The sequence below is a fragment of the Pelmatolapia mariae genome, linkage group LG14 (assembly GCF_036321145.2).
Source record: "Pelmatolapia mariae isolate MD_Pm_ZW linkage group LG14, Pm_UMD_F_2, whole genome shotgun sequence".
NCBI lineage: Eukaryota > Metazoa > Chordata > Actinopteri > Cichliformes > Cichlidae > Pelmatolapia > Pelmatolapia mariae.
In genome coordinates this window covers 21983566-21998108 of record NC_086239.1, presented here as the reverse complement: position 1 = coordinate 21998108, position 14543 = coordinate 21983566, and the positions used below count along the sequence as shown (strand labels likewise).

Sequence of the window (14543 nt, the reverse complement as noted above, 5' to 3'; positions counted from 1 at the left end):
GTCACTTGTACTTGTACCTCACAAAGGTAATGCACAAAATGTTTTGATTTTAATATGGTACACAACAGTTAAAATTGTGTTCCTGAGAGAAAAAACACCTTCATAATAATTAATCATACATAATTATATACAATCACACATTAATCAACCACAAACCGATTAAGGAAATCTCAGTAGAGCCTCAGTAAAGCCTTTCATTGAATTACAATAAAATACAATTGAAAAAAAATAATCTGCTTTTAAAGTTCACTTAAATTAAAAGTAAGCTTTAGTACACACACAAAAGAATAAAATCAAAATTGAAAGACTGAAGTCAGTGCATTGATTAGCTTGTATACATGTGGGTAGTGTAAAATATATTAAATCCATGTGACCTGGGATGAGTATAGATGATGAGCACAACATTAATGAATGTATGTGGGCATTTTTGTCATGCTGCTACTCCCTCAAGACAACTTCATAGTGCAGACTTCATTGGGAGGAAAACACCAGCAGGAGGCAAAGTGATGTCACACCATAGCTCTCTGCAAGAGGCAAAGGAGGAGTTAACATAGAGAAAGCCTTCCCCTTCTAGTTTTTATTTATTCTTTTTGCTTTCGCTCTTACATGCATGCTTGTGTAGATCCAGGGCAGAACACTACTGACTCTGGTGTAAACCCCGGGTTTGTTTTTTTCACCACAGCCAGCTCCCCAGCTGGTAATCCCCACCAGGTAAAAGCGACTCTCTCCCTGGCATACCAGAGGTCCACCACTGTCACCCTGGAAAAATATATTATACTTGGTTAGCAGAAATGTTACTCCAAAGTTTGCTAGATGGTCAAATCCATGCATACTTATATGATTTCTGTTAGCTGTTCCTTAATACTGACTGCTCACCTGACAGGAGTCTTTGCCTCCTTCGAGTTTCCCAGCACAAAGCATATTATTGGTCACTAGACCTCCATAAGCATCACGACTGTTACACACCCGTGTATCAATGATGTCCACACTCACTTCCATCAGATCCTTCGAGACAACACCTTTAAAAAAAAGAAAAAACAAAAAAAAGGCCATTGTTTCCTTTTCATGGCAGTATAATACCCCAGATTAGTAGCTTGATGTAAATATTACACATTATTGTGAGTTGCACCGTCTCAGCAACAGAAATTGTGCATTGTTTGTTTTCTTCATTTTTCTTCAGTTTTTATGGTTAATAATGTCCCAGTCTTTTGTTTATTGATTGAGAGTTGTCACCCGCCCATCAGTCGTTAACATTTTTTTTCAAGCATATTTTTCATCAGATGATTATATAGACAACAGATACTAGTTACTTTCTCATCATTCCCTGATGGCATTGTTGTTGCTTTCTTGTAATCCTTCCCCATTCTTTCTCAGCTTGCAGATTTGTTTTTGTTTTTTTTGTTTGATTGTTTGTTTATTGCATCAGCAATGTTTAATAGTTTGCCTTTTACTGAGGAGTGGCTTCCATCTGGTAATTCTGCCTTACCGGCCTGACTGGTGTAGTGCTGCAGAAATGGTTGTTCTTCTAGAAGGTTCTCCTCTCTCCACAGAGCAAAGATGGAGCTCTGTCAGAGTGAACATTGGGTTCTTGGTCTCCTCCCTAACTAAGGCCTTTCTTTCCCAATACCTCAGACTGGCCAGACAGAGCCCTGATGGTTTCAGACTTCTTCCATTTACGGATGATGGAGGCCATTATGCTCACTGGAACCTTTTATGCTGCAGAAGTTTTTCTTTTTCTTTTTTTTTTCTGCACCTTTCCCCAGATCTATGCCTCCATACAATTCTTTCGCAACAATTCATTAGCACCATCAACTATGGGACCTTATATAGATGATCTGTGCTTTTCAAAATAATCTCCAATCAACTGAATTTACCACAGATGAACTCCGGTCATGTTGTAGAAACATTTGACATATTTTGAGTGCCATAGCAAAGGCTGCGAATACTTATGCTCATGTTGTATTTTTGTTCTATCAATGCGTTGGGTGGGTCCTATCTTCCTACAATTTAAGGCATTAGTTTTAGAGACTAAAATGGCTAAACGTCACTCATAGACCAAACCTAAACTTTTAAAGCCTTATCTACAGTAAAACAATCAAACACTACTGGAAACAACAGCACTTAAACATGTAATGCAGATGTACGCAAGGCAGACTGCATTGCCCAACACATTAGTATGGAAATCATGGGAATTCAGTAAAATAAATTACATTCATGAATAACTAAAACTTGATCATTTGCTAGATTTCTAGTCTAGATTTCTAGATACTTAACATTTCTGAATTTCTGCTTACCTGAACCGGCCTGTGTGGTGCCAAAACCCGAGGTCCAGCACTGAGTTCCTTGGACAAAGTTCTGGTTATATGCTGGCAGACAAGCAGGCTGAACTTTATCTGGTTAACACAAAAATATGTATTTAAAATTTTGCCAACACATCAGCCGCCTTGTGTGCTCAAAAGGATAGTATTGTAGATAGATCTGTATATATACGGTAAAACAACTTCACTATGTAAAGCAGATTAACAGTTTGACTGTGAACTCACAGGCTTTCAAAGCTCAGACTGAGCAGCAAAGGAAATATTTTCATTGCTGTTACTATCCTGCATATTGTTTTAGTGTCCTGTTTTTGTTAATAATCTACATAATCTACTGTAGACTATATACAGCAGAGAGTAAGAGAAATACTTATTTGATCCCCTGCTGAATTTGGAAAAACTTTATGTGATGTGTATGGTAGCTTAAAATAAAGCTACAATAAAAATTAAAGGCTGTTCCTTCCTTTGAGCAAATTCAGCATGGGATCAAATAATTATTTCCCCCACTATACTGTACAGAATATATATGCATAACACTCTCCATAGTGCTACTAAACACAGGTTTCATCATCGAAGGATTTCTGTGCTGAATATTTCCATGGAGGAAGCAATTAAATCCTTCACACACTCTGCTTTCCAACATGATGCCCACATACATGCTTATGTGATTATTAAAATCTGAACACAGCTATAGAGGTTGGATGACTACACACATTTTTTAAAGAATGTAAAGATGCAACTGACCATTGAAAGTGACTGGGGATGTAAGTTTGAGAAGAACAACATCTTGGTCATTTGTTTTAGTGTCATAGTTCTCATTGACTATTATCTTCTCAACAAGGTACGGAGCAGGCAGGTTGTTCAGCGACACCGTTCCACCATATACTCTCCAGTTCTGAGGGGATAGAGCCGCAGAGTTGTCTCTGAAACCCCGAAAGACACTCTTCAGTGGACAGCAACAGATTAATGTAGATTTCAGCACAGAATAATGGGCATTATGGTTTTTAAAATGTATGGATTTTGAATTGTTAACTGCAGCTGGACCTTAAAATATCTACAATTACAATGTACAGACTCTAGGAATCAGAGAGTTTCTTAAGGTAGACTGTGGTCAATTTAAGAGAGTGTGAAAAAAAATTTCAAAGGTATGTTTGTTTTCTTTTTATTCTTTTTTTGTCACCTTGGGAAACAGTGGGCAGCAGAAAGCACAAAATCAGGGGAGATCAGGACTCCTCCGCAGACATGGGATCCTCTGAACTGTAGCGACAACTGCCAAGGCCAATGACCTATTTTAGCTACGGTGCCACCAATGATCCGGGACGTGGCCTGCTGCTTACCACAATCTGGACAACAATGCAAGGTACCATGCAAAAGAAAGAAAGGGAAACAAATCTATTGTCAGCATACAATTTTATCCTTGATGAATGCAGAAAAAAAATACACTGTATGTGCCAGCGTTGCTGCTGCAGTGCTGTTAGATCTTCACAGGAGTCACAATGTTTTATGTTATCAAGGTCACGGTCACCTAACAAAACACCTTGTGGCCATAACTTAAGAACTCTTTGAGTAATTTTTACACAACTTTAAACAAGTCTTAAGATTTTATGAGGCCAAATTTTAGCCAGTTAAGTAGCAGAGGGGTTTTCTTAACTGCTTTGATGAGGTCCTAACATCCGCTATTGGCCCTGTGCTCACTACCAGAAATTGCAGACCCACCGCTGGCACCCTGTGCTTTTCGCAGGTAAGAGCAGGTTCACCCTTACCATATCTGAGAGACATGAAAGGCTCTAGAGAAACCTGTATGTGATGGAGATAGGATGGTTTGGGGAACCATATCCATGGGAGGATGAACAGACTTCTGCAGGCTAGACTATGGCCCCCTGACTGCCATTAGGTATTGGGATTAAATCATTGGATCCATTGTCGCACCCTACGCTGGTGCGGTGGGTCCTGGGCTTATAGTTCATCCTAATTTATGATTTGATGGATTTAGACTACGTTGAGAGGCATGGAGGTGTGGCAATCTGGAGATGTTACTGAAGCTCAAGTTACTGTTTTTTTTTTTTTGTTTGTTTGTTTTTGCCTGTCCCGTTTGGCTCTTTTGCCATCAGAATTATTGTCTAAAGGCGAAGAAAGATTCCCAACGGATTTACTTTACCAAATGGACCATCCCAGCCTTGCCGTAATGGTCTATTTGATTCACCTTTTATTGTTTATTTTATTTTCACTTGCTAAATACGGGACAGACTTGACTGGGGAAAAGAAAGGGGAGAAAGAAAGAGGGAAAGAAAAACAGCGGGGAAGAGGGATGGGGATAAAGGGCAAAAAACAAAAACCAACAAAACAAACAGACAGAAAATACATATATCAATCACCTGGATCACCTGTTGAGAAAGAAGGAAAAAAAAGCAACATAATAAACAACATCACAATGATCTATGGGAATATAACAGTAAATACTAAATATTAAACAATATTGTGCAGCACGTAAGATCGACAGCGCACAGTGTGCTTTGAGGTAGGAGCCAAAAAGGGTGTAGTTTGTGTGTGTGAGTCCCCGTGTGTACAACTGTGAGCATGAGCGCGCTTGTATTTAAAAGGTTCCTTCATGTAATGATCTGCTAGAGGGTGTGAGGAGCCACAGCCCCGTCCTCCAGGGCATGAAGCAGGTATGAAGGAGATCAAAACTCCAGACATCCAGAGGCCCCTAGAACACAAGAGACCAAGGAAGACCAACAGAGGGGCAGCCGCGCCACTATCCCAGAAAGAGCTAAGGAGAGCCCCAGATGAGGGGTCACTGAGCAGCCGCGGAGCAGAAGCCAGGGGGGGTTGCAGTGACGTGCCCGTGAGCTCCGCCGGCAGCCAGCTGTGCCAGAGTGACCGAGCCCCAGGCCGAGGGCACCCCACCCCCGAAGTGGCCCGAGTGAGCCCCAGGCTCCAGGCCCCGACAAGCAGCCACCAAGGAGTGAGCCGGTGTGTACCTAGACGCCCATCCCCGGACACAAAGAACCACCAACACACCGATGTCTGAGGGCGTCTGCCACTGGCAGGGGAAGCGGTGGGGGGAGATAGGCCTCCATACCTTGGAGGGCCTGAGATGTCCCTAGAGAGGTGACGTCTGATACCCAACCTGACATATGGACACAGACATACAGGCACACACAGATACAAACATCCATTCCCACCCTCATGCTCTCATATGCAAATACAAAGCACTCACCCAACGTGGAGACCAGTGTTGGTCAAGTTACTTGAAAAAAGTAATCAGTTACTAATTACTGATTACTTCCCCCAAAAAGTAATCCCGTTACTTTACTGATTACTTATTTTCAAAAGTAATTAATTACTTAGTTACTTAGTTACTTTTTAAAAACACGATTTACAACCTGAATAGGTGATAAAGCAATAGATCTTTCAGCCCAATTCTACTTTTTCTGCATAATCCATCATACAAAATGTAATCAAATGGAAACGTCTCTTTTTAAAACTTTAAACTTTAAATCTTTTAACTTTATGCATCAAGCAAAAATTAAATTATATGCAACATTTTCTGACTGGGAGAAATTTGTTTAACATTTAAACCTATTTTCTGCACATTCCAGCACATAAAATAAAATATTTTTTTGTGTTTACACTCACTCTTTCAAATAGATGCGAGTAAAACACAGCAGAAAATAAATAAAATTAAAGACTAGCGGTCCTGTTGCTCTATTTTCACCTATAAAGCAGGAGTGGGTTAGGCGGAGGTTTACCCTGGTGCAGGTGTGCCGCGGCGGTCAGTTGAAGAATCCGCGAGTTTCTCTGTGAATTTCCCATTACGTCGTAGCGCACTCGCTGCTTGTTTGGAAGCTTAGGGGTTTTTTTCGCTGTAAAAAGAAGTTTTCTTCCCACGCACAACGGACACTAATGTTTTTGTCACTTTTTATGGAATCTAACTCAAAGTAAGGTCAGTACTTCCACGCTTTAAACGCTGCACGCTCATACTCTCTCCCGCACTCGATATATTGTCCATTGTTGATCTGCACACAGCTGTTGTCATGAACGTCGCACTCGCTTACGTCACTGTTATGAGACATTCTCGCAAAAAAAAATCACGGTTTTAGTAACGCAGTAACGCAGCGTTACTGCCTATCTGTGGTGGAGACAGACATAAACAGACACTGTACACACAATCACACTCCCCAAGCGTACTCTATATCCCAGGTCTAGGTACCCTTGCCCCTAGAGGGGGAACTGCACCCAGACCCAGGTAGTGTTACCCTTTTCCCTGGGGTGGAGAGAAGCAGACTTCCCCGACTCGGCAGCAGCAGGGAGGCCCCACATTCCAGACCCCAATCGGACGGCCAATTCCGAGCTCAAGTTACTTTGCTTTGGCCTTCCGGTAATCTGTATTTTGGGGTTTTTCTTCCTCTTAAATGTCTAATAGATTCTCTTTGGGATTCAGATCAGACCGGTTGGCCAAATGCAGTAATGATTATCAGCATTCTGATCATGATCGGTAAACCATTTAGCATTAGTTATGGCATTGTGGGTAGGTTTTTATTCCATTAGGAAAAGGAATCTCCAACTAGCTTGTCAGCAAATGGAAACATCAAGTCCTCATGAAGTTCTCTCTCCTGGTATATGGCTGCATTAACTTTTGATATGATAAAATACCACCGACATGATTTGGTGCCCCAAATCATCATAGACAGCAAAAACTTCACACAAAACTTTGGATTCTGTATCTCCACTTTTCCTCCAGACTTCAGGACCTTGATTTACAAATGAAATGCAAAATGTAATTTGATCTTTTAAGAGGACTTTGGACATAACGTCCAGGTAAGAAATTTTTGATATTGTTTCTCGCATTCCTAATATCAAGATGCTCCTTAAGACTTCTGTATGTGGTGGCTCGTAATGCTAAAATAGCAGCCTCTTTCTGCAGGAACTGGAAACCCTTCTACCCTCTCCAATCCTAGAAGAGGTTTACAAGTTTGTGGACAAGGCTCAGCGGGCCCAACACTCTCAAGGAAAAGAAAGACAACGCAGGAAATTTCACACCTTGCTTTCAAAAACCCACACTCCTCAGTCTAAACCCACACAACTCAGAGAAAAAAACACACCTGAAGACAGTCGGGAGAAATGGGTAAAGAACTTTTCAGACCGGAATCTCACTGAACCTGAAAAGAGGGTTTTAGCCAAAGGACTCAATTTCGCCATTTCTCCGCAACAGTTGCCCATAGTGGACCTCATCACAGCCACAGAAACCGCCATACGGATTAATAAATTGTCACAGACAGAAGCAGAGCAAATCAGGATGAAAGTCTCAGCCACCCTCTCCAGTGCGAAAGTCCCTCCGTCTAACCTTACATTACAAGAAAAGAAGGCCGTCGCTTCCCTGAGCAAAGACCACAACATCACTATATTACCAGCGGATAAGGGAAGGTGCACCGTGGTCCTAAACACAACAGATTACCACACAAAGATCACTACTCTCCTCAGTGACAACAACACCTACGAAGCTTTAAAGCGAGACCCCACAAGCAGCTACAAAAAGAAAGTTATAGCTTGCCTTCAAGACCTTGAAAAGGACAAAATCATTGACCGCCTCACATATCACCACCTTTATCGAGGGGATGCCATACCCTGCATTTATGGACTTCCTAAAATCCACAAGGAAGGGGTCCCACTCAGACCCATAGTCAGTAGCATAAACTCAGCCACTTATAACATTGCGAAACACCTTGCTACCATCCTTGCACCTCTCGTGGGGAACACCCCACACCACATCAAGAACTCCACCGACTTCACCGACAAGGTCCAGAAACTTACCCTGGATCCAGATGAAACCATGGTGTCCTTTGATGTAGTCTCTCTCTTCACTTGCATACCCACCACGGAAGCAGTGGAGACTGTCAGAAAACGACTACAAGAAGACAGCTCCTTGGAAGACAGGACCAACTTCACACCCGATCAGATCTGCACACTGTTAGACCTCTGCCTTACCACAACATACTTCAAATACAACGAAGGCTTCTACAGACAAAAACATGGCTGTGCCATGGGCTCCCCCGTGTCACCTATTGTAGCCAACCTTTACATGGAGGAAGCGGAAAGGAAGGCTCTTGGCTCTTTCAAAGGAAGAGTACCCAGCCACTGGTACAGATATGTAGATGACACCTGGGTCAAAATCAAGACACAAGAAGTGGAATCCTTCACTGCGCACATTAACGCTGTGGATAAAAACATCAAGTTCACCAGGGAAGACACAAAGGATAACTGTTTGCCTTTCCTGGACTGCGTCATGCACATTGAAGAGAATGGCAACCTCAACATCGAAGTTTACCGGAAGCCCACACACACGGACCAGTACCTCCTCTTTGACTCCCATCACCCTCTGGAACACAAACTTGGAGTAATTAGGACCCTACACCACCGGGCAGAACATGTTCCCTCTAAGCCTGAAGGGAAAAAGAAGGAACACACACATGTAAAGGAAGCACTTAAAACATGCGGTTATCCTAACTGGGCGTTCATAAAGTCAGCAAAGAGGCACAGAAAAGAAGATCAGACACCAGCGAGGGAGGATAAGAAAGACAGACGTAACAACGTTGTTATCCCCTATGTAGCCGGTGTATCAGAGAAACTCAGGAGAGTTTTCTCCAAGCACGACATCCCAGTGTACTTCAGACCCAGCAACACAGACAGAAACTGGTTCACCCGAAAGACAAAACTCCAAAACAGACTTAACAACGTGGTGTATGCTGTACAGTGCAGCGAGGAGTGCCCAGACCTCTACATTTTAGAGACCAAACAGCCACTTCACAAGCGCATGGCACAACATAGAAAAGCCACCTCCACAGGACAAGACTCAGCAGTCCATCTGCATCTTAAGGATAAAGGACACTCTTTCGAGGATGCCAATGTTCACATTTTGGACAGAGAGGACAGATGGTTTGAAAGAGGAGTGAAAGAGGCCATCTATGTCCACTGTGAGCGACCATCTTTGAACAGAGGTGGTGGTTTACGACACCAACTGTCTGCCATCTATAATCCAGTTTTGAGTTCCCTCCCCAGACGCCTTAACGCCCACTCACATCCTGGGCCATCTGACCTCAGGAATTCACATGACAAGGTGGGGCCAGGTTTCACAATGAGCTCACCCGAAACCCTGGCTGATTAGGTCCCACACCCGCTTTCACACCTTGGCTCATGTGATTAGAGGATCACCAGGGGGTCCTTTGTCCCTCTTTGGGGGGATACTCCCACTGGGTTTAAATCTGGGACTCTCGGCCATTTGACCTTAGAACTGAAGAAGCTTCTCGGATGAGAGGTGAAACGTCTTCAAGCAACTTAAAGAAGTCCAGACGCTTTTCTTTGCAAACTCCTTTGACTACGATGACCTGGATGACTGAGAACCTTCACAGACAGCAGCCTCTTTCCCAAATTCAAAGCTCTGCCAAGTTCTTGAATTAATCTTTGACAATCCTTTCAAAGCTTCATCTTGCCTGTTAAAGTCAGCCTTTTCAGCAGTGACCTTCTGTGGCTCACCCTCCTGGAGGTTGTCAGTTATCATCATCTGAACAACCGTACAGCCAGCAGTCATCCTCATGATTGAGGCCGTGTGTACTGACCAACGCTATCAAAAATTCTAACAGAAAAATGCTTGAACCTTGAAATTTTCAGAAAATGATTCAGATACTTTTGTTAGTATTGCACTGGCTAATAACTGCATTTCAGTCATAGGTACTGGGTGTAACATAAGACAGACATAGAAAAAGAAATAAAAAGTGTGTGACATATGACTGTAGGAACAGATGGAGGCTCCTTACCCACACACTGCAGGGAGACAGTCTGCTTGTTCGGACAGGGAGAACTGCATGTTGCCACAATAAGGGAAACATGTTAAAATGGGTACATGCACTCAACCAATGCTAATGTTGTTAACCAACAAATCATATGTACCTGACATTTACCCGAGCCTGGATTGGAGCAGATCTTGTACTGTTGTTCAGTGTTAAACCTATGGAATCTGATTGAATTGTATCTGTCATATAGACGCTGGAGACAGAGAGAAAAATGATTAGATAAACGTGCACATATAGAGACCATTTTCTGCAGTCAATATCTGAGTGAATCTGTAAACTAATTGTGCTTCTGTCATACTGAGACCCCCCACTTGTAGTCATTCCTGTGGAGAATCAATTCAACCCTAAACACAGCAGCAGATGAGGTGATGTTACATGAACCTCTGTGGGTAATTACAGGTTGGGGTTTGAAGTCCACGTGTTTAAGGGCTGTTGTTGAAATTGACCCTTCCAAATGACGAGCTAAATCACTCTTTCATGAAGCCCGTGCTAGGTCTAAATGATGATAGATAATGGTAATATATATTATGAAGATTACCTTTGATCCAAAAATTTTCTCAGATGCCTTTAAACTCTTTAGCCTTTATTTAGATAGGGCACTAGAGAGAAGACAGCTAGTAAAGGGCCTCAGGGTGTATACAAACCCAGGTCTCTGTAATGGTCTGGGTTTCTTGTTCTACTGAACTATACCAGCACCCAGCTATCTTTAAACTTTTTTATACATGATGTTCAATACATTTTAGGTGAGCTATGACAATAATAGGCAGGGTAAAGTGGTGATCATACTTTCTGAATCCTTGCTGCTTGCAGATCTGCTTGGCTTCATTGTCATCCCACCCTCGGTTACACACTGGTAGGAAGCGGCCATCTGTGGCTGTTCTGACCTGCAGACTGTTTCCCTCACCAAACCTCACTGGAGAAGTAATGGAGGGATAACAAAAAGAATACACCTTAAATCTCCTAAGTCCATTATGTGCATATGTGACTATTAGGCAATTTTAGCTTTCATTTTGCAGAAAATGTTTAATTTGCCAAGACCTTTCTTGTGCATTCTTCTAATATATTTACCTTGTTGTTAGGCATTACATAGAGAGTATAATCTGAATAAAGCCAATATAATTATACATGATTCAGATTTAAGTTGGATCCCCTAAGAATTCTGACACATATTGATACATATTCCTTCCGTAGATTATTATTTTTTATTTTCCAATCTTACTTCATCTTCTTTCCTTGTATTAGCCCAATCCTGGTAAGATTATGAGTGTGCTGATTTACCACAGTATGCTTCGTCAGTGCCATGTTGGCAGTCCTCTTTTCCATCACATATGACAGTATTGTTTGGGCAGGTGTCCTTTGGCAAAACTGCACTTTGGGTTTTCAAATCATCACTCCCATCATGCTCATCGTAGTGGATCGCTGATGTTGCTCTCCTGGTGCCGTACACAACTGTGGTTGGAGAGTATGTAGTAATGGTTTTAAAGTAAGGAGAGGTAGAGTGTGCCATTATTGTTATACTTCACCCAAACAAAATAATGAAATAAAATAAGAACAGTAATATGCATCTTAAAATCTTGACTTTCCATCTCACTTAATAAATATCAGCAACTATTCCTATGTACTCCAGTTAACATAAATGATTTTCAAAGTGAGCACTGCATGCAACGGACCACACAGAGGAAACATTTTGTCACTGCCAACAAATCTCTGTGGAAGTAAAAAAAAAAAAAAAAAAATGGGTGGGAGCCCAATAATTCAATTCAATTGTATTTATAGTTGCAAAATAATGTGTCATATACTAGTAATGACATTTAGTAACTGAGTTTATGCTTCATACTGTTTTTAAATACCAACAGTTACACAAAATGAGCATAAACAAATAAAAATAGATAAATTCTTACACTGTTAGGACCACAAGGGCACAAAAACTACTGTAACTAACTGAGCTTCACATGCAGATACAACCGTTTCAAATAACTTAGTTCACAAGTTTTGATGACACTGTCCAGTGATCAAAGTATACCTCCAAGCCAAATGGCCACCCCCAGCAGAGCAAGCAACAGTAGGACTGACACCGACACACCAATGCACCTTTTCTTGCTCTCACAGCATCCCTTTTTCTTCTTTGGGACTAAACACAGTCAGAACAAAAGCACATAGTGACACACATATTAATGATCGTTGGAGCGACTCTGACTCAACATTTATTTTGTTTGTACATTTGCAATACGTGGATTTTATTCCTAGAAAAATATGGGAGGTGCAGGTATAACTCACTTGTGATGGGCTGTGAGACTTGGGGAACAGCCACAGATGGTGGATATCGAGGGATGTAACGTGGCTGGGTTGGGGGCATCATCCCTGGACCCAAGCCGTACACCACCTCTTCATAAGACCTGAGGGGTGGCTGCGTGTGGACAGCAACAGAGTAGTAGGGAGGAGGGGGGGTGTCCTAAGAGAAAAAGACAAAAACAATGAGGGCAAAACAAATACTCTGCAAGATTTCATAGATAAAATCTCTTACTGGAATAACAAACAATGTCATGTGAAGTCTATGTCCAATATTATGTAATCTCTCCTTGGGCACAAGATGCGGAATAATTATTTGATTCCCTGCTGAATTTGTATGTTTGCTTATCTTTAGAGTAGTTTTATTTTAGTGGGGAGAACCTGAACGTTCTGAATTTCAACCAAATTAAATCAAAGTTATAAAGTGTTTTGCATGTCAATGAGTGAAATTAGTATTTGGTCCTCTGCAGCCTAGCTAGAAACCTGACTCTGACCACCACCATGTGCAAGACCATGGTCAAGGTCATGTAGGGCCATAGCCAAAACTCACTCATATAGAAAATCTGTGGAGAGAGCTGAAGTTTCAAATTGCCAAGCAGCAGCCAAGAAAACTAAAGGATTTGTTTCTGTAAAGAGAAGTGGGTCAAAGTGGGCCTTCCTAAGTAAAAAGCTGGTGACCACTGTGCTTGCCAACAAGGATTTTTCCAGTACTAAGTCATGTTCTAAGGTATATATATTAGGTATAATATATACAATTAGACATACATGAGCTAGAATGGTAAATCATCCATATGTGTTTCTTGTTGTTAAGACTCTGCACGTTTCTGGTTGTCAAGAGTCTGCATGTAACCTATTGTCCTTCATGATATCCAAACACTGTTATCAAGTCTACACCAGCTCAGCAACCTTATAGGCACAAAGAAAGAAGTGATGTATCCTGGCAACAGTGTCTAACAGATCAGATTTAGGAGTATGTTCCTCATTTCTCAGTGTGATATCGTCTCTGCCAGTAGCCATATCAAGAATTTCAAACAAAGGTCTTAATCCATATTTGGAGACTTGTATGGGACAAGTTGGTGCAAAATGATAGTGGGAAAAATGCACCTAAGAACAAGTTTGTTCACTGGGTTTTTCTTAGAGGAATAAGTAGCTCAAATACTTTAATCCACACGGGTTAAAGCTCTACCATGTGTTCAGTGGGAGTGACTCATGGCACAGACTACTGACTAGTTAGAAAGCCACCTTGGTAAAAGAATGGTGTCTAAGCAGCTGTCAGCAATATTTTTTTGTGTGTGTGTTAGTGCGTTTCCCTACTGTATCTACCAAAGAACTGGTTTTGGTATCGCTTCGTTGTTAGCAAGTGTTACTTTATGTTTTCCCAAATGTGTTGGAGGTTAATCTGGGCTAAACAAGGATTTTGTAACAGAAAACATTTTCTGTGAACACTTCCTAATGCATTTTTTCTTTGTGTTTGTTTTAAGAGGGTGTGGTATTGTTTTTGGTTAACAAAAAAGTTCCAGTAAGCATTTCTCAACTTTTGGGTGTCATTGACTGGAATCACTGCATATAACAATATCTCTCTGATTGCCTTTCTACTACAGAACAATCCAGCAATTCAGCACCCTAACACTGACCCAGTGCCTCGTTTTCTTTTTTCCTAAGATGATAAAGTTAGTCTGTGGGCCATACCTCCCCATTTTTATCAATTATTAACAATGAAAGTTTGCCCAGGTTAAAGTTTAGTGAAATTAAGGTCAGCATGAGAGCATCAGCAAACTCTTTGTCTTTGTTCACTTCCCATCTAATTTTAAATTTGTCTCTCACCCCTGGCCCCCACCCCACACCTTGAGAATCACTGCACCAACACATGCTGTGTTTATTCTGAAAGGAGTTTGGCCTGTGCTGCTAGTGTTTCAGTGTCACATGCACCATTTCCTTGAAATAGTGTGCAATGGCATTTTAGGTATGTTTTCTCTTACTGGCTAGGTGATTCAGGTGACTCTGCTACCCAGTCAGCACCAGTAAAAAACCCTGTGAGTGTGCACAATGGACTATAATTGCCATAGGTGTAGCACTTGTGTAACATAGC

The 14543-nt window shown here is 41.6% G+C and overlaps 1 protein-coding gene across 1 annotated transcript; it reads right to left on the bottom strand.

Annotated features, from left to right (window-relative positions):
• Positions 1–509: 509 nt before the first annotated feature.
• tmprss13a (transmembrane serine protease 13a) lies at positions 510–12969 on the bottom strand. The gene is made up of 13 exons (XM_063492483.1): positions 12943–12969; positions 12443–12617; positions 12189–12296; positions 11444–11614; positions 10952–11078; positions 10263–10358; positions 10130–10173; positions 3496–3658; positions 3060–3238; positions 2295–2393; positions 877–1019; positions 607–759; positions 510–524 (listed from the first exon to the last, which is right to left on the bottom strand). The coding sequence occupies exons 1-13, from the start codon at positions 12967–12969 to the stop codon at positions 510–512; spliced, it is 1500 nt and encodes a 499-aa protein (XP_063348553.1).
• Positions 12970–14543: the final 1574 nt, after the last annotated feature.